The sequence below is a fragment of the Rhinopithecus roxellana genome, chromosome 18, assembly GCF_007565055.1.
Source record: "Rhinopithecus roxellana isolate Shanxi Qingling chromosome 18, ASM756505v1, whole genome shotgun sequence".
Taxonomy (NCBI): Eukaryota; Metazoa; Chordata; class Mammalia; order Primates; family Cercopithecidae; genus Rhinopithecus; species Rhinopithecus roxellana.
In genome coordinates, this window is record NC_044566.1 from 93,514,117 (window position 1) to 93,534,909 (window position 20,793).

Here is a 20,793-nt window from a genome sequence, read left to right on the forward strand (position 1 = left end):
ATGCTTTGTCTTGGTATTTTTATCAGGTCTGAAACAAGGCTTTTGACAACATGAGACTCACGTGGTCCAGAACTTTGAAGCAGCTACATTTGAAAGACTTTTAGGTTTTCTTCATTTGTCACCAAAATCTGTTACAAATTCCAATGTGCAATTGAATTTGTGTATTAAAACAAATTTATATGACCAATGTCTGAAATAGTTTGCTTAAGGAAGCCCTTAACCGTTTCTATGTGTTTTAAGAAGTTTTAAGATTATGATTTTTACGCTTTCGTCACACCTTTAGGAGGGCTTTTTCTTTTTTTTTGAGATGGAGTTTTGCTCTTGTCACCCAGGCTGGAGTGCAATGGCCTGATCTTGGCTCATTCCAACCTCTGCTTTCTGGGTTCAAGCCATTCTCCTGCCTTAGCCTCCCCAGTAGCCTGGATTACAGGTGCCCACCACCACGGCCAGCTAGTTTTTGTATTTTTTTTTTTTTTTTTTTTTGAGACGGAGTCTCGCTCTGTCACCCGGACTGGAGTGCAGTGGCTGGATCTCAACTCACTGCAAGCTCCGCCTCCCGGGTTTATGCCATTCTCCTGCCTCAGCCTCCCGAGTAGCTGGGACTACAGGCGCCCGCCACCTCGCCCGGCTAGCTTTTTGTATTTTTCAGTAGAGACGGGGTTTCACCATATTGGCCAGGCTGGTCTCGAACTGCTGACCTCAGGTGATCCACCCACTTCGGCCTCCCAAAGTGCTGGGATTACAGGAGTGAACCACCGCGCCTGGCCGAGTAGGGCTTTTTCTAATTTCCTGGATAGACCACATGAGCAAGTGGTTTGACATGGATGGCTTGGGTCACGGAGGGAGGTGGACAGCACAGGGGTGTGGTTTGTGGCAGCTCTAGCAGGTTTCCCTGCAGAGGAACATGCATAGAGCAGGGAACCAGCAAGCGTCGCTGCAGCGGTCCAGGTGGATGTCACTGCGGGCGCCAAGGGTGAAGGGGGCGGGCAGGAAGCCATGGATCTGAGGACTTGGAGGATACTCGGTGACTGACTGAATGGGGCACCCAGGGGACCTGTGAAGCTCCGCTCAGGGGATGAAGCAGCTAACGGCCCCTCCGGGCCTCTGGGGGAGCGGCAGCTGGGGACGGAGGGCAGGTGCGCTCACTTTTGTACACCATGAGCTTAGTGTTCTCGAGGACCACGCAGGCTGTGCAGCAAGCAGGTGCTGTGACTGGAGATGGAGGCGATGACTAAACACGAGAGTGAAACTGGACAGAGAACACCAATTGAGAAGTAGGTCAAAGGGGGAAAGACGGAATAGGGCGGCAGCAACTCCCGCTGGGGGCAGAAGTGGAGCCCCCAAAGGAGACTGTGACAGAGGAGGAATTGCGGGGAAGAGAAGTGGGTAAGCAGCGTCTCCTGTTTTAACGCACTTCTCCAGAACACGTGCAGGGCAAGGACATATTTGTGACAATCTCCTTGGGATTCTATGCGGAAGGTTGAGACCCAGACTATGAGGAACACGGCTTTCAGCACAAGGTTTCCAAGGGAGACTGAGTGTCGTGTCAGTAAAGAGCTGGTAAAATTAGGGCTGGACCAGTTGGTGGGGGCGCTGGAGAGCTCGGCAACAAGGTTCCCAGCAGAATCCTCGGAAAGCAAGAAGCCGATGGCAAAGCCAGGTGGGAGAGGCAAGAAGAGGGAGAAATGGGTCACACGAGTTGTTTTCATTAAAAAAAAAAACAAAACAAAAATCTAGCAGAAAGTTGGACATGTTTTAAAATGGAAAGCATGGAGGGAACGTTTGAACACAGAAGGGAAAATAGAGGAAAGACTCTCGAATAGACAGGAAGAAAGCGGGGTGAGGCTGTAACTAGGCTCGAGGTGAAAGCACAATTGGAGAAACTGTGGGAGACACGAGGGAGCCGGGGTGCTGCCTGAAAGCCTGGGTGGCCTTCTTGATGTGCGGGGCAAGGAGGCAGTTGCAGACAGAATGCCGCCCTTAGCAAGCGAGCAGGACGGCCCTGCAGCACGGCTGGGTCTCTAGAAATGACTTGGGCAGACAGAAGGCATGGAAATGGCAGAAGGCCATTTCTCCAGCAGGAAAACACTGCAGTAACCTAGTTTCCCGGTCTTGGCTACACGTCCCCCTCCTTCGCAGCGGCCTGTGGCTATCATCGCTCACGGAGACATCTCCCCGGGATTCGTGGTCACTGGGGTCTCACAACATGCGCAACACAACTGTTTCTGTCCTGGGATATACTCAAACTAAGGAGACGGACCCCTGCTTCTAACCGCCTGCCATGCCGAGGGATGCCTTCCTGGAGAACTTTATGGGAAAGCCACAGCAGCGCACCCCTCAGGACAGCGGGATCCAAGCCCTGGAGAGGGGTCTTTTCTCCACCGCCCTCCTCACTTGGCTCGCCTTCTTTGTCACTGTCTCTTTCCTCGGCTTTCCTCCCTCCTAAGTCTTTTCCTTTAACCCTCCAACTTCATTTTCCCAATTGCCTCTCCACTGTTAACGTGTGAAATACGGTCACTTAAATACATGAAGAAAAAGGCCGGGCGCGGTGGCTCACACCTGTAATCTCAGCACTTTGGGAGGCCGAGGTTGGGGGGGGGGTGTGGATCACTTGAGGTCAGGAGTTTGAGACCAGCCTGGCCAACAAGGTGAAACCCCATCTCTACTAAAAATACAAAAAATGAGCTGGGCGCGGTGACGGGTGCCTATAATCTCAGCTGCCAGGGGGGCTGAGGCAGGAGAATTGCTTGAACTCGGGAGGCAGAGGTTGCAGTGAGCCAAGATCGTGCCACTGCACTCCAGCCTGGGCAACAAGAGCAAAACTCCATTCAACAAAACAAAAAGAAGAAAAAGTTACACTAAATCAATCAGCTAACTTTTAAATCAATAAGCTAACTGTTCACAAAGGAAAACTAAAATGGAAGAAACTGAACTTTGGTCAATAAAAACTAATCTGGTATCTGAATCAGAATTTTTAAAAAGTAAAACCTTCTCTTTGTTGAGTCAACCAGCCTATCTCAACAGCTCCTTAAGAGAATCACAGTTGGCCTTCCTTATTTGGAGGTTCTGCATATGCAGATTTCAGTAACAGCAGATCAAAAATGCTTGAAAATAAATTTTAAAAAACAAATGCAATAAAAATACAAATGGAAAATAGAGTATAACAAGTATTTACAGAGCACTTACATTGTATTAGGTATTGTAAGGAAACTAGAGATGATTGAAAGTACATGGGAGGATGTACACAGATTATTTGCAAATTTATTTGTTCTAACTGGACACACATTTTTATATCAAGGACTTGAGCATCCATGCATTTTTGGTAACCACAAGGGTCCTGGAACCAATCTCCCATAAATACTAAGGGTGAACTCTACCCATAAAAAATAAATGAGAGATATATAAAATAAAACTGAAAGAAACTCTTCTGTCTTAAATACTCCATATTAAAAATGACCAGAGCTCCTCCTTCACTCTTCAAAACCAACAGGTCCGTTTTTTTAAAAAAGGACAGTGACATAAAATTATTCAGTAAGGCCGGGCGTGGTGGCTCACACCTGTAATCCCAGCCCTTTGGGAGGCCAAGGCGGGCGGATCACCTGAGATCAGGAGTTCGAGATCAGTGTGACCAACATGGAGAAACCCCGTCTCTATTAAAAATACAAAATTAGCCAGACGTGGTGGCACATGCCTGTAATCCCAGCTACTCGGGAGGCTGAGGCAGGAGAATCGCTTGAACCCGGGAGGCAGAGGTTGTGGTGGGCTGAGATCACGTCATTGCACTCCAGCTTGGGCAAGAATGAAACTCTGTCTCAAAAAAAAAAAAAATTATTCAGTAAGAACCCAGCAACATCATATAAGTGATAGCTAGTAATTTCAGTTGTAAGTTTAATGACAGTATCTGATTTGCTCTCCTAAGCAGCAAGCAGAGACCCTAAAATACAAATGAATATGCTCACGGATACAAGCAGCCTGATATTTCTGAATCACCCCACATGCCTATATTCTACATAAATGGATTTCAATTAGTGAGATGAATGTGAAAGACAGTGCATTTCTTAACTTTTTTTTTTTTTTTTTTTTGAGACGGAGTCTCGCTCTGTTGCCCAGGCTGGAGTGCAGTGGCGCGATCTTGGCTCACTGCAAGCTCCGCCTCCCGGGTTCCCGCCATTCTCCCGCCTCAGCCTCCGGAGTAGCTGGGACTACAGGCGCCGCCACCGCGCCCGGCTAGTTTTTTGTATTTTTAGTAGAGACAGGGTTTCACCGTGTTAGCCAGGAGGGTCTCGATCTCCTGACCTCGTGATCCACCCGCCTCGGCCTCCCAAAGTGCTGGGATTACAGGCTTGAGCCACCGCGCCCGGCCGCATTTCTTAACTCTTAGAAGTAAAAACTGTTTGTGAAATTAAATTAAAACAACAAAATCACAAAGATGAAGACTTGCTAGTCACTGCTAACGTATAGGTAACAAAACCTGACTTAAAATACTGTATTTTGAAAAAACAAGTCAAAACTAGAAGCTCCTTGATGACAATGCAGTAAGGCCCACCTTAAGTACTTGTGGATAATCCATCTGTCTAGATACGCAGGACTTCAGCCTCCTCTACTGCCCCACAGCGAACATTTTAGACAATGCCTTAAAACAGTGAAATTCCATTCAGATCCAAACTCAGAAAGTGTTACATTAACAAAATCCAGTAAAACCTGATAACATAGTATAAATCATTTCAAACCACCCTTGGTAAATAGATCTGTATTTACAGAACCTTCTTGAACATATAATAGGTAATGATGCAATGAAGACATTTTTATAATATTTATTAAGATAATAACAAATTTATAAATTGAAAGACTCAGAGGCACATAGTTGAAAAGGCCAATACCATGGGAACGATGAAGTCAGCACAGACAAGAAAGAAGCTATGAACAGTTACAACCAATACAAGATTTTCTTTAAAAGCCACATTCCCCTGGTGAACACATCACAGGAATCATCCTTCAAAATTACCATGATAAAAAGTCATTTCCTTCAAAGAAAAATAATTCTTTCCGCCTACCGAGCCTAGAAAATCCTATTTACAATCCTGTGTCCTGCCTTTCATCAGTATTATTTAACATGGCCTCCTTTATTCTGCCATTAGAAGTATGGAAAATTTAATAGCTACTGTATTTACAAATGCACATAATATTTAAATTTGCTCTTCATTGAGAACAACCGAATATATACTTAATCAAATCACAATACAAATGCTTTATAGTGTTGAAGACACATCTCATGGGGGAAAGGTATGTGGGAAGAGGTGTATTTAGAATTACGGTGTTTCTGAAGGATTACTAGGCCAATAATGCTGATAAAACTCAAGGTAGTCACAAAAACAGGTCTTTGTTGATGAAGAGTTTAATTTATTTCTGTTTCAACTGGACACACTGGACTTCTTCAGTCAACCTTCACCACACTGTATATTTTGGTAACAAACCAAAAGCATGCAAAGAAGCCAATTGTTCCTATAAGAGAAAAAAAAAAAACCCTTTTTCAAAGGAAGTGTCATACTTTACACAAAAATACAGACTTACAATGACTGGTTCCTTAAAAAAGTCCCAAAACTATAAACTATTACCTGCCAGGAATATATTACAGATCTATGAGCACATCTGAAATATATACGACCACATCAAGTTTCTTACAAAAACTCATAGAATTTTTTTCTACTCTAAGATTACCTAAGCTTTCTATAATACACATTATTTTCCTTACTACATAGAAAAGACTGAAGGATGTCAACTGTCCTTTCCTATTTAAGAATATTTTGTAACAAAATGGAAAATGCTACTAGAATTTTTTTTTTTTTTTTTTTTTTTTTTTTTTTTTTTTTTTTTTTTTTGAGGCGGAGTCTCGCTCTGTCGCCCGGACTGGAGTGCAGTGGCCAGATCTCAGCTCACTGCAAGCTCCGCCTCCCGGGTTTACGCCATTCTCCTGCCTCAGCCTCCCAAGTAGCTGGGACTACAGGCGACCGCCACCTCGCCCGGCTAGTTTTTTTTGTATTTTTAGTAGAGACGGGGTTTCACCGTGTTAGCCAGGATGGTCTCGATCTCCTGACCTCGTGATCCGCCCGTCTCGGCCTCCCAAAGTGCTGGGATTACAGGCTTGAGCCACCGCGCCCGGCCTAGAATTTTTTAAGGTATGCGATGAATACATTAAAACAGGTGCAAATAATGATTAATTGGGGATATTTTCTAAGTACAGTTATTGGAAGTTATCAGTCTTCAAAGAATTATAATGAAGTAACTCAGTAAGTTTTTACAAAATGTTAAGAGTGGCATGATGAGGATAATAACAAAAATGCATTCTAGCTGAAAATGAGAGACAGCATGGCAGCAGAGAACACAGCGGCCCTGTCATGAACTGTGTGTATCATCCTTGAAAATGAGAGACAGCATGGCAGCAGAGAACACAGCGGCTCTGCCATGAACTGTGTGTATCATCCTTGAGCAAGTCCACTGACATCTCCAAGCCCATTTACCATATTAACTAGAGAGAAATTTGTCTGTCCTCATTGCCTCCACAGACTGTTATGTAGAGCAAATGAGACAATTCATGAAAACAATGTATAGCTTGATTTTCAGGTATCAGTCGAGATTCCAAAGTATCTGAATGCTAGATGGGGGCACACTGTTTTTTTGTTTTTGTTTTTTTTTCAGTTAAGCAAAATTAGCTAATTTTTATTTTCATATATGAAAAAAACTGTACAGTCAAATCAGGTAGAGTTAGAACAGAAAATATGGTTTTATGATATAAAATACATTAATAATATTTATCATGAATAGCTAGGAGGATAGTCATAATTATCTCAGTACTAGGAAGACAGTTGATGATGAAGTATTCATTCCTGATAAAAACTCATTTTTTTTTTTTTTGCTGTCTCAAGAACTTTATTAATAGATCATTAAGTGTTTTTTTTTTTTTTTTCCATTTTTTAAATTACACTTTTAAGTTCTAGGGTACATGTGCACAACGTGCAGGTTTGTTACATATGTATACATGTGCCATGTTGGTGTGCTGCACCCATTAACTCGTCATTTACATTAGGTATATCTCCTAATGCTATCCCTCCTCCTCCCCCCACACCACAACAGGCCCCGGTGTGTGATGTTCCCCTTCCTGGGGACACTCTTTCAATGAGACAAAAATGAGGTTCAAAGGGGTTAAGTGACTGTCTCACGGTCACATGGATGGTACTTGTGGCCAGAATTCAAATGTGTTTTTTCTGACTTCAAGCATAGTACTCCTTCCACATGCACACATAAGGGGCTATAAATAGTCCTTGTATACATTTTACATTTAAAGTCTCAATGGTTTTCACCATTGTTTTAAATGCAGTACTCAGAGAAAATATTAAAGGAGATTTTCTAAATCTAGAGACTATACATGGGACATTACCGAGGGAAATCACAAACATCATTATATCCATCCTTACATTGTGCATGTATTGAGGCCCTACTTTGTGCAAGGCATTGATGTGTGTTTTGGAGAACATACAAATATACCTTTTGCATACTCCAAAGGGTTATTATTCAGGCTAGGACTGGGGTTAATTTCAGAAAAGCAATAATGAAAACATCAATATATTTATATAACCTTGTACTTACTTGCATAAATTTCAAGATGACAAACAATATTTTAAGATGAGAAAAACATTTAATCACTATCTAGGCAACTCTAAGAAACTTAAGTTTAGTAACTTAATTTTGTTCTTTTTTTTGAGAGAGAGAGTCTCGCTCTGTCGCCCAGGCTGGAGTGCAGTGGTGCCATCTCGGCTCACTGCAAGCTCCACCTCCCAGGTTCACGCCATTCTCCTGCCTCGGCCTCCCGAGTAGCTGGGACTACAGGCGCCCGCCACCATGCCTGGCTAAATTTTTGTATTTTTAGTAGAGACGGGGTTTCACCGTGTTAGCCAGGATGGTCTTGATCTCCTGACCTCGTGATCCACCGTCCTGGCCTCCCAAAGTGCTGGGATTACAGGCGTGAGCCACCGTGCCCAGCCAATTTTGTTCTTAATATGGAATATATGTACATACTAAAAGTGGCTTCTTTCCTTTTGTGACAGAATAATTACTTCTGTTTTGTAAAATGGATTGACTTAAATACAATAAAATGGCATTGCTTTGGAGTTCTGAAGCAAATACAGACCATACCCTATTTTAGAGAAAGGTAAGGCATTTTAAAGGGTTCACTACTCCCTTATCCAGAACCCCTTCCACCTGTTCACTAAAGGAAAAATAAAATTGAAGAAAGTGAAACACACTATAAGTCACTGGTTTAACTGGTTGGTTCAATTTGGATGTGGCTCCATAATTCAGATTACAAAACTCAACTCTGAATGAATGAAAATGTAACACTTTAAAAATCAAAATCAGCCAGGTGCAGTGGCTCATGCCTATAATCCAAGCACTTTGGGAGGCCGAGGTGGGCAGATCATATGAGGTCAGGGGTTCGAGACCAGCCTGGACAACATGGTGAAACCCTGTCTCTACTAAAAATACAAAAATTAGCCAGGCGTGGTGGTCATGTGCCTCTAATCTCAGCTACACGGGAGACTGAGGCAGGAGAATCACTCCAACCTGGGAGGCAGAGGTTGCAGTGAGCCGAGATTGCACCACTGCACTCCAGCCTGGGTGACAAGAGCAAGACTCCATTTCAAAAAAAAAAAAAATCAACATCAATAAAATTTAGGTGATGGTTAAGCTATCATTTTCTGTATGATATGCCTGGAAAAACAACAGATTTTCATAGTGATCATTAGTTTTTGTGTGTAGGCTAGGAATAAATTATTCTCTATATGCATTTATGGACACACAGGGCACAAAAATAGTTATTTCTTGTTTCACTGGCTACTGCTGTTTTATAGATGATTTATTAAAATTTACAGCCCTGGACCTAAATCTATCATGTAGCACCAAGACGCGCACCCCACCATGTCTGTTCAATGACCTGGAATACAGAATCGATATAAGTGCCTTAAGCCTGAGACAGCAGCACAGACACTTCAAAACCCGACTCCAGGCTCTGACATGCCAACAGATGAGTGAAAAGCAGAACAGGTTTAATTGGGGAAAAAAAAAAATTTTTTTTTTCTTTTTGGTTCCTATATTTTCTTCCATAACATGCATCATGAGCTAAAATTTCAGACGCACACTTCGTGCAGTATTACTTGTGACAAAGAAAAGTGCTTATAATTCTTTTTTTAAGTTCAGTCACTCACGCCACAAATGTTTACCAAGCACCTTGGGCTCTGAGATACAGAAAACCTTTACCTAGTTAAGATAGAGAACATATATACACATACAAAATTAATACCAATATAATACACACTATATCCTATTCAGTGCTTGAATTTTAAAGTGGAGATAAAATCTTCTAGATTAAGGAATTTCCCATTATCCTTCCTTGATATGCCCGACCTATTCTCAGTCTCATCTTGACTTCACCTCCTCAGTTTCTACTTAGTCCTAAGCTTAAGTCACTATAGCTTCTACCCCATTTCTGAAGTGGAAAAAAAAAAAAAAAAAAAGACTGTGTGTACCTTTAAGAGGTTAACAGAGGAAAACCATGAGCTGTACTGGCCCACGTGTCCCTGAACCTTTACCACAACTATGACCCTGTTTAGCCTTCTTCTCCTGGCTTCTGTTTCATCATCTTTATGCAACTCACAGGTGGGCAGACCAAACTATGCCTAGTTGAGAGGAGGACTAAATACAGGAGCACTAACAGAATAAGCCTTCATGGGTTTTAAAAAAGATACACATTTATAAATTATTTTTATAATAATTTAAAGATAAAAGATAAACATTTATAAATTATAAATTATTTGTCTAAAAACTTACACAATAAAAACAATCACTTAAATTCTAATTTTACCTGTAAAAAGAAAGAAGATCAAAACCATTATCATGGTATAACCAAAGTACAGAATTGTGCTTGCTGTTCCTGTGATCTGCAGTTTTGAAAAGAAGTAGTGTATTGCATATATTAAGAAATAAACTGCAGTAAAGCCGCTGGTAAGGAATGAACGCCATTGCCAATGATAATCCTAAGTAGTAAAGAAAAAAGAACAAGAATTACATTCCAATTAATAGATAAGATGTAGTTAACTAAGGTTCAAAGCAAGCATAATAAAGGAGACAGCCCCCAATCTAATTTCTGCTATCAGTTCCAGGCTCTTTCTCCTATTGAACTTCACCCATTCCTCTCTCCTCACTAAAGGTGCTAAGAAGTGCCCACTGTCTTTGGTGCAGCTGCTTAAAAACTGGCTAAAGGCCGGGCGCGGTGGCTCAAGCCTGTAATCCCAGCACTTTGGGAGACCAAGACGGGCGGATCACGAGGTCAGGAGATCAAGACCATCCTGGCTAACATGGTGAAACCCTGTCTCTACTAAAAATACAAAAAACTAGCCGGGCGAGGTGGCGGGCGCCTGTAGTCCCAGCTACTCGGGAGGCTGAGGCAGGAGAATGGCATGAACCCGGGAGGTGGAGCTTGCAGTGAGCTGAGATCTGGCCACTGCACTCCAGCCTGGGTGACAGAGCGAGACTCCGTCTCAAAAAAAAAAAAAAAAAAAAAAAAAAAAACTGGCTAAAAATGTTTAGAAGCAGCTTAAACTGTTTATGAATAATAAAGCATTAGGCTGTATTTAAAAATTTATTCTTCCCAAAGAAAACCAATGTACAAATAGCTTACAACTTACTTACAGGGTTTGACATTAATATTATTATATTAAAGTCTGGTCAACTCCGTATTAAGAAGAAGATTATTCTATTAAGGCCTGGTTGGAATCCAATTTCACTTATTACTAACACAATTTAAAAAAGGCAGATGATTAAAATAGCTCTTCTTGCTTTTAAGTGGCTTATAGCTTAATAGAAGATCTTTTAAAAGAGAACACTTCACTATCTCTCTTGCCCTTTGGAATATGTGAAAAATAAATACATTCAAAAAGCAAACTAAGATTAGAAAATCCTAAAAATACACACACGCACGCACACACACACATACACACAAAATGCAACAGCTAATCAATAAATGCAACAGGTAATCAACAAATGCAGCAAAATTGCAGGGTATAAGATCAACATACAAAAGTTGGTTGTGTTTTTACACACCAGCAATGAGCAATCTGAGAAGGAAATTTAAAAACCCAATTCCATTTAAAATAGCACCCAAAAGACTAAAATACCTAGGAATAAATTCAACCAAGGAAGTGGAAGACTTGCACAATGAAAACTCTAAAATTCTGCTGAAATAAATGACAGAAGACCTAGGCAAATGGAAAGACATCCCGTGTTTATGTACTGTTAGACTAAACATGGTTAAGACAGCACAATACTCTTCAAAATGATCTACAGATCCAGTGTAATACCTGTCATAATTCCAATAACCCAACGATTCAATTTCTGCAGATATGGAAAAGTTAATCCTCAAATTCAAATGGAACTGCAAGGGGCTCCAAATAGTCAAAACAATCTTAAAAAAGAACAAAGCTGGAGGACTCAGCCTTTTTGATTTCAAAACTTACTACAAAGCCATAGCAATCAAAGTAGTGTGGTACAGGCATATAGACCACTGGAATAGTATTGAGAGTCCAGAAATAAACCCATACATCTATGGTCAATTGATTTTTGACAAGGTTGCCAAGACCATTAAATGAGGAAAGAACAGCCTCTTCAACAAATGGTGCTGGATAACTGGATATCCATATGTCAAATAATGTAGCTGGACACCACATCACACAAAATACAAAAGCTAACTCAAAATGGATCAATAACTTAAATACATGAGGTAAAGCTATAAATCTCAGAAGAAAACATGGGGGTAAATCTTCATAACCTTGAATTTGGCAATAATTCCTTTTTTTGGTGGGGGGGAGGGGGACAGGGTCTCACTCTGCCACCCAGGTTCTGGAGTGCAGTGCTGCAATCATGGCTCACTGAAGCCTAGACCTCCTGGGCTCAAGTGATCTGTCCACCTCAGCCTCCCAAGTAAGCTACCACACCCAGCTAATTTTGTTATTTTTTATAGAGACAAGATCTCACTATGTTGTCCAGGCTGGTCTCAAACTCCTGGGCTCAAGCGATCTTCCCGCCTCAGCCTTCCAAAGTGTTGGGATTACAGACAGGCGTGAACCACCATACTCAGCCCTAGTTTGACAATCATTCTTAGATATGACACCAAAAGCATAAGCAACAGAAGAAAAAAAATAGATAAATCTGACTTCATCAAAATTGAAAACTTCTGTGCAAAGGACATTATCAAGAAAGAACCAGAACTGCAAATAACAATCTAATAAAGATCTACTATCCAGAATAAATAAATAAACTCTTACAACTCAACACAAAGACAAATTTAAAAATAGGCAAAGGACTTGAATGGCTATTTCTCCAAAGAAGAAATACAAATGGCTAACAAACACAAGTGCAAATGCTCATCATTAGTCACTGCAGAAATGCAAATCAAAACCAGAACGAGACACCGCTTCATACCCACGAGGACAGCTCCAATTTTTTCAAAAATGGAAGGTAAGTGTTGGCAAAGATGTGGAGAATCAGAACCTTTGTACATTGCTGGTGGGAATGTAAAATGGCACAACCACTGTGGAAAAGTTTGGTAGTTCCTCAAAAAATTGAACAGAACTACCACACGACCCAGTGATTCCACTCCTAGATATATACCTCAAAACCAAAAACAGGTACGCAAATGAACACTTGTACATGAATGTTCACAGCAGCACTATTCACAACAGCCAAAAAGTAGCAACAATACAAATGCCCATCGATGGATAAAGGGATAAACAAATTTATCATTCTGCCATAAAAAGGAATGAAGTGGCCGGGCGCGGTGGCTCACATCTGTAATCCCAGCACTGTGGGAGGCCGAGGCGGTGGATCACGAGGTCAGATCGAGACCATCCTGGCTAACACGGTGAAACCCCGTCTCTACTAAAAATACAAAAAAATTAGCTGGGAGTAGTAGTCCCAGCTGCTTGGGGGGTGAGGCAGGAAAATGGCGTGAACCTGGGAGGCGGAGCTTGCAATGAGCTGAGATCATGCCACTGCACTCCAGCCTGGGCGACAGAGGGAGACTCCGTCTCAAAAAAAAACAGAAAAGAAAGGAATGAAGTACTACTATACACACCACAATACGATGAACACTGAAAACATGCTAAGTCAAAGAAGCCACACACAAAAGGTTACATATTATATGATTCAATTCATAAGAAATGTCTGAACAGGCAAAACAGACAGAAAGCAGACTGTTGGTTGCTAAGGCCTAGGGGAAGCGAGGAATGAGGAGTAACTGCTTAGCAAGTATAGGACTTCAATTAGGGGTGATAAAAATATTTTGGAACTAAACAGAGTTGGTAGTAGCACAACATTCAACATTGTAAATGTTGTAAGTGCCATTAAACTGTCCACTTCAAAATGGTTCATTTTCTGTTATGTAAATTTAACCTCAATTTTTTGAATAACATACCAAGTTTAATAAAGTTAATTTTTCTCCAATATAGACAATAAATATTAAATAATAGATTTAACACAACCTAAATCTTTAAAATTCAATTCTACCTATTACATAAGGATACTATCATTTTGGTACTGCCATGAAGAGAACTTATTACAATGTGATTATAGAAACTTTTTAACAAATTTTCTTACTAGTTTACTTCTATTAAATGTTCAGTCTAAATTTGTTTTTAATATATTATTTTATATTCTTTTATCTCAGGCATGATATAAATATTTATATCACAAGAGTATTAACTTTTAAGTTGGTTAAAAAACAACACGGAAAAGTTAGCAAACTTACTATTTCCGGAAAATTCACATGTTAAAGTCTCTAATAGTAATCTCTAACTAAATACACTGAACCGGGATATCTTAATCCTAAAGAAGGTTGCATTTGATTTAGGAATACAGGTCAATGTCTATCATAATAAACATACATCTACAGAAATTATTTTAATAATATACAAATTGCAATATGCCAAAGTTATAAATACTGTCTACAAATTAACGTAAGTGAATACTGCTAATACATACCTCTGCACATAGGTGGAAATAGCAAAGAAGTATAGTTGCTTCAGAACAGGTAATAACCAAAATGATAAACACCAGAAATAGGAAGCCAAACATGTAATACATCTGGTGTGACCTGTAATCAAACACGTCAAGATGAAACTACACATATTTTCAATGTGACACCGCACATAACACAATCTTTTCATTCCTCTTGAACTGAAAAGGTTTGCTTTTTCCCTCAACTAACCAAACAAGACGAATTATCATAGGTTGGGACGGTGATGGGGTGGGGAAGGAGAGGAGTAGGAAGGATATGTCAGTGTCACTGGACTTTACCTTCCTGCTCAGGGAGGCCTGAAACTTCTACTTATTCACATATGGCTAGTCTACTCATCTCCTGGTGAGCCAGAGATATTTGATAAACACTGAATGAAAAGACAGAGCCAACTAAGAATAGGTAACTGTTTCTTATCACATATAATAAAACCAGTTGAATTTGGAAAATTAATGTAACAATTGAGAAGGAAAGATATGTTCTAATCACCAAAAAGCTCAAATTTAGTTCTAATTTTCTGTCACCTCCAACCTTGGTACTTTCTGTAACATATGTCAGTGTGATCCACTAACAATCATGATATAACACTATATATATACACACACGGAATGGCTCAATGACTATTATGAGTTTTTACATGTGAACAAGGAATCGGAGAATGAAGGCATCTGAGAATTGGAAAGGACTCTGCAGGTCATCTAGACCAATCCCTTCATCAATCCCCTCCAACAAGTGCTCAGAGGATCTTCTCTGGAGCAGTGCAGATTAGTTAGGAACACAGGTTTGGAGAAACTTCAGTGAATTCTCTGTCACAGGGTTGCTGTGTAACAAGGCAAATTACCCAACTTACAAAGTCTCATTTACATCTCTGTAAAATGGGGATAACACTCACCTCACAGGGTTCTGAGAATGAAGTAATAAGAATTAAGGAAGAGTAAGAATTAACAAGCCTTCAATTCATATAATACTAACTGTTATCACTACTGTTCTTCTTCCCACACAGAAAAGATAAAAATAAGCTTTTGGCTTTTAAGATCTCTGGTTACTGAAGAACTGCTTACATTTATAGGATACAAATAGTAACCCATAAAAACAAACAAAAAGCAAATATCACATATAACGGTAATAAGAATGAGAAGACTTTGCCCTTAGCTTACCAGATACTATTCAGAATGAAGAAGAGCTGTATAAAGATGCAGCCAAAGGGCAAAATCCCTCCCATGACAATACCAGGCAAGGGCTTTGTGTAGAACGACTGTTCAGGAATCTGACGTGGAATCTGATTGGTTCGAACTGGGTGTTCAATGGCCTTCAGTAAAGAAAGGAAGGAAGAATTCATAATTATGTATCTGTCTTAAACATTCTTCTCTGCACAAGATTATTTGCCGGCTTTTTTCCAGCTTCCATGCCGTCACTAATGGCAATCAAGTCTACTTAAGACGTCAAATTGAAATTTGTCTTTAGAAGCCATCAACCAGGTACCACCAGGTACAGTACTCGATCTGTCTACTGGAACAAGTTAACACTGTCTCCAGCAGTGATCCACTGACTAATGGCTTTAGACACAGGAAGAAGTACACAGGAGATAAGAGAACACTTGGAAAATAATAGTTAATAAAAAGGTAGAGTTAGGCTTTTCATTTTTATTACCTATGTACTGTAAGAAATCAGCTGGTTCTGGAATTTTGGTCAATGTATTTTTATTTGGAGGTGGGCAATGTCATCTTTAATGAAATTGCTCAGTTTTACTAAGACTTAAGAACATGAAAACAACAATGAATGGCTGTATGAAATTTTACAACCATAAGGAGTTGGTGATGTTCTCAACTATTCTCCCTTTCATGACACTACATAGTGGTAAGAAAATCACTGGAACCTGAAGTACACAAGCAGCCACCTCAGAGGGGAAAAGAGTACAGATGTAGAAATTCATTTTCTTGTAAAAAAGTTCAAAAATATCCTTCTACAGTTTTTGTGATGATAAATCAAAATTTAAAACTTGGTATTTTCATTCAGACCATACTTCCGCTGACTAGATTATTATTTTACATGTAGATACATGAGTATACAGGAAGAGAATCATGTATATCATTCTCCAATACTTATATTTTAAACTTTTATTTATTTCCCACGCTGATATTAAACAGGAATATTATAAACTTCAAACCAGCAAAGTTTTGGAATTTCAAGTAATTATTTAATTAATGTAATTAAAAAATTCAAACCCTGTCAGTTCACTACTTCTGAGGTATAAAGTCATAAATTAAACAAAATGCCAAAGTTGTTTAAAAAAATCCTTCAGCAGCCAGGCATGAAAGTGCAGTGGAGGCTGTGGAACAAGCGCCAGCTTCTGCCAGGGCCTTCCGGGTCCTGCTCACAAAGTGTACTAAACACACAGTCTTCCTTTTACCCTGTGGACTTGATATTTTCAGAGAAGGACAGGGATACCGAAGTGCAGTTAAAGAAGGATACTGGTAAGACGGAAGAATAAGATTTCGTTTTTTTTTCCTTTTAGCCTCAGGGCAAAAGTGGGCAGCAAAGTGAGAGAAGGCCAACTGCAGGGTAAGAGAGAAACCAGAGGAACGACTGAAACCTGATTATGATCTTCCTTAAAATCCAATATTAGCAGGGAAGCAGATACAATTTATTTCAAGCAGATACAATTTATTTCAAAGCTACATATCAATCACAAACATTTGCTACTTTTACTCTGCAGCCACTTTTCTTATAGTGACTTCTTAACCCACCCTCTCTGCTTACTTAGTTAAGCTTTGTGCATTTTGGGAGGCCAAGAGAGGTGCATCACCTGAGGTCAGGAGTTAGAGACCAGCCTGGCCAACATGGTGAAACCCTGTCTCTACTAAAAATACAAAAATTAGCTGGGTGTGGTAGTGCATGCCTGTAATCCCAGCTACTCGGGAGGCTGAGGCAGGAAAATCACTTTAACCCCGGAGGTGGAGGTTGCAGTGAGCCGAGATGGTGCCACTGCACTCCAGCCTGGGTGACAGAATGAGACTCCATCTCTAAATGAATGAATGAATGAATGAATGAATGAATGAATGAATGAATGAAATGAATGAATGCTTTCATTAGTTTATATTAGCATTTCTTTCCCAATTAATCTATATTAGCTTGTATTTACTTAAAAAAATTTGAAACCTAAGTTTAGATCTGTAACCTCTCTACCACGCTCCTAAATAATACTACTATTTTTTAAATATTCTATGAAATCCAGATCCTAAAGGACAAGTTTACATCTTTACACACTTCTATGATATCTTTTGAGATGGCATATGCTAATTTCTGCAGCTAAAATTCACCTAAGTTAACACCTATAAACTTACATTCTTCTTAAAACCAAAGTATGCACCAATAAACGTCAGAGGCACAGATATGCAGAACCAAAGGGCCAATATGGCAACCAGTGTCCCAAAAGGAATAGCCGCTGAAGATCCTTCTCCCCAGAGGATCAGATTCATTATAAAGAAGTCAGCAAAGACAATCCTGAAAGACACAACAGGCTTTTGGGTAAAACCAGAGATAACAAAATGCAACAGTAGTATGCAATGGATATTACAACTTCTATGTTTCTAAAATACATATACAAAGAAAGTGGAATTGCTGCATCACAGGATGTGTGAATGTAAAACCTGACTGGAAACTACCCAATTGCTCTTCAGATTGGGTTTGCCTGACTTAAACTCCTACTAGTAGCCCATGAAAGTCAGTTCTTTACATATTTTCATTATACTTGCAACTGTCAATTCTGTTGTTTTAATTTGTATTTCCTATTGAAAACTGCAGCAAGTGTCTGGTGTTTGCTGGCTTTTTTGGTTTTACCTTCTGTGACGGGCTGCTGATATCCACTGCTCAGTTTTCACTTGGCCTGCATGTCTTGCCAAGTCATGTATGTGAGTTATTTACATACTCTACTTACTAATTCCTTGTTAAACGTCTTGTTGCCACAGTCTGTGGCTTTTTCTGAACCCAAACATCTAAATGTGTGTAGTTAATTTCCGTTAGGTCTTTCTTCTGAATACATTTTTAAAAATATGGTTGTAATCATACAATAATCACTGTACTTACCCCACACAGTTTTTAAGTGCGACCACTTTCCTCTTTATCCTTTGTGTACTCTGCTTAAGAGAAGAAAGCCTTCCCTAACCTGGGGTCATGAAGCTGCTCTTCCATATTTTCACATAGTAGTTACGCCTGGTGCATTTGGTTGACTCCACCTAGAACTGACGACTTTCTCCCTTCATGAAGAGAATCAGTTGTCCCAGCATCACTTATCTAACAGTTCCTCTGGCTCACGGTGCCACATCTAGCAAGCTGCCATGGATACAGAGCCTACTTCTGTATTCTCCATCCCAGCAGCTACTGGACTCTCTAAACACCTTCACGGGACTTGATCTTTTCATCAAGAAACATGGCAAATTTCCATCTCTTTTGAGTTAATAACCTTGTAGGCCTGTCATATGGATTGTGCATACTTTGAGAGGTTATTTCAGGTGCTGTATAGGTTTTCTGTGAATACAGCCCTCTTCCAGCACAACTACCACTACCATTAAAACATTTAGGGCCGGGCGCGGTGGCTCAAGCCTGTAATCCCAGCACTTTGGGAGGCTGAGACGGGCGGATCACGAGGTCAGGAGATCGAGACCATCCTGGCTAACACGGTGAAACCCCGTCGCTACTAAAAAATACAAAAAACTAGCCGGGCGAGGTGGCGGGCGCCTGTAGTCCCAGTTACTCCGGAGGCTGAGGCAGGAGAATGGCGTGAACCCGGGAGGCGGAGCTTGCAGTGAGCTGAGATCCGGCCACTGCACTCCAGCCTGGGTGACAGAGCGAGACTCCGTCTCAAAAAAAAAAAAAAAAAACATTTAACTGGCTAATGGTGATATTTAGGATCTTGGAATATTAGTTGATACCTAGCCATTTTGCCAAACTCTTTTTATTAATTCTACAAGTTTTACAGTTAAAATTTGTTGGTGTTCTTTGTATACAAATAATGTCATCTATAAATAATAAGATGAAATCCACCTTTTTGTTTCCTCCTTTACTGTGAACAGAACTTAAATAACAAGTCATTAAAGAGATTTACTGAGAATGTCCCTAGTGTTTTATTATCAGTGATGTTGGTTCTGCATTAGAGATAAGATTCTTTTTAATACAAGGAAACATTTCCCTATTAAATTTTTTTAAAACCTGAAAACAATGCTCAATATTATCAAAGGTCATTTTACTGCATCTGTTGCAGTAATTATATGCAGGTGTTTATTTATGTAGAATTATATGACTAGATTTCCTGTTATTAAATGATCTTTCTATTCCTAGGTGAACACCAAGTCCCCCTGCCCCTGAATACTTGAGTTCCTAGCATGCTCTATTTACCTGCTGGTAAACACCTACTGTTAAGAGTAGGATGAAGAATATCAATCAGAGAAGGGTTGATCAGAGACATAAAAGAAGAACCAGCACAGGATAATTTTTATGAAGCCAAAAAAGTAAGGAGTTTCAAGGAGAAGGTATTCCAATGTTAGACAATACAGAGAGGCAGAGAGAAATGGTTTCTAGATTTGAAAATGGTAAAACTTAAAAGTTTCAGTAAAATGACGGAGAAAAATACGAATGACGTGGCTTTACACTGCAAATGTTTACTGAGAAAATGAGAAGAAAGGAGTATAGACTATTTTTTTCAAGGCATTTTGTTGGGAATAGAAAAGAAATGAGATAGAAATAAGAGGAAAAGATGCTATGATCCCTTTTTAGGGGAGAAGGGAGCAATGGAAGATGTGTGAGATTGGAGGGAGAGGTGCCTGAAAAGCAAGATTTGGAGATTCGGCAGGAAATCACAGTCTTGGTGAGGAAGGACACCTTCGTGAGTTGACAGAGGGAAAGAAAACAAAGGACATGGCTTGAGAAAAGCATAAAAATGTGAATGGAACCCATAACCAAGAAGGTGAATCTTCGGTGGAGGTGACAGAATATTTATCCCAAATGTGTATTAAAATGCTGCTGCCATCACACTTGCATTTCTAGCCTGCAAATGGAACAGTTCTGGTTTCTAGACTTCATCATCTTTGGCTTTCTTTATTGCTGTAGCCTGTTCACATGTCAGTTCTTGCCCACCAGAAATGTGCAGGTTTGGGAGGAAGTGGGTTCTGTTTCTAGGACCAGAACCACATCAGATAATTGAGAGGAGAAGCGGTTTCAGAGAGTGAAGGATTTTTGTTTTGTTTTGGATTTGTGGTGGCTGTTTATTTTCTATTTTTTGGTGTATATTAGTTTATTTAATGAAATAAACTCTAAAAAGCGCAATGCTTTGGATAGAAACGGGACAACATATGCTTGCCTGAACTATCTTCAGGCGTGGATTCCTTCCGTGACTGGGTCAAAAGCTTTAAATACAACCCTACAGAACAACATGTCAGACTGACCACTAAAAACCAAGAAATAGAAAGACTTTGAAGAGAAGGAACGAAAACATTTCTCATGTCTAAAGGTACCTTCCCCAGATAGGACATGTTGTAATCATTTGGCAAATGTTTATAAAGTATTTATTTTATCCCTTTTCGAAAATTAAATTTACTTTCTTAGGTACATGATTTAGAGACACAGAGGATTAAAGACTCAAGGACTGAAAATTTGGGGACTAACATGTAACTATGTTA

General features: G+C 40.0%; 1 protein-coding gene across 1 annotated transcript in view; it reads right to left on the bottom strand.

Annotated features, from left to right (window-relative positions):
- Nucleotides 1–4,798: 4,798 nt before the first annotated feature.
- Nucleotides 4,799–20,793, bottom strand: part of TM9SF2 (transmembrane 9 superfamily member 2) — a 73,928-nt gene continuing 57,933 nt past the window's right edge. The window contains exons 13-17 of the mRNA XM_010368516.1: nt 17,464–17,623; nt 15,277–15,428; nt 14,086–14,197; nt 9,914–10,085; nt 4,799–5,502 (exon numbers count right to left, since the gene is read on the bottom strand). Of these exons, the coding sequence (XP_010366818.1) occupies nt 5,435–5,502; nt 9,914–10,085; nt 14,086–14,197; nt 15,277–15,428; nt 17,464–17,623 (664 nt within the window). The 3' untranslated portion in view covers nt 4,799–5,434. The remainder of the gene's footprint in view (nt 5,503–9,913; nt 10,086–14,085; nt 14,198–15,276; nt 15,429–17,463; nt 17,624–20,793) is intronic.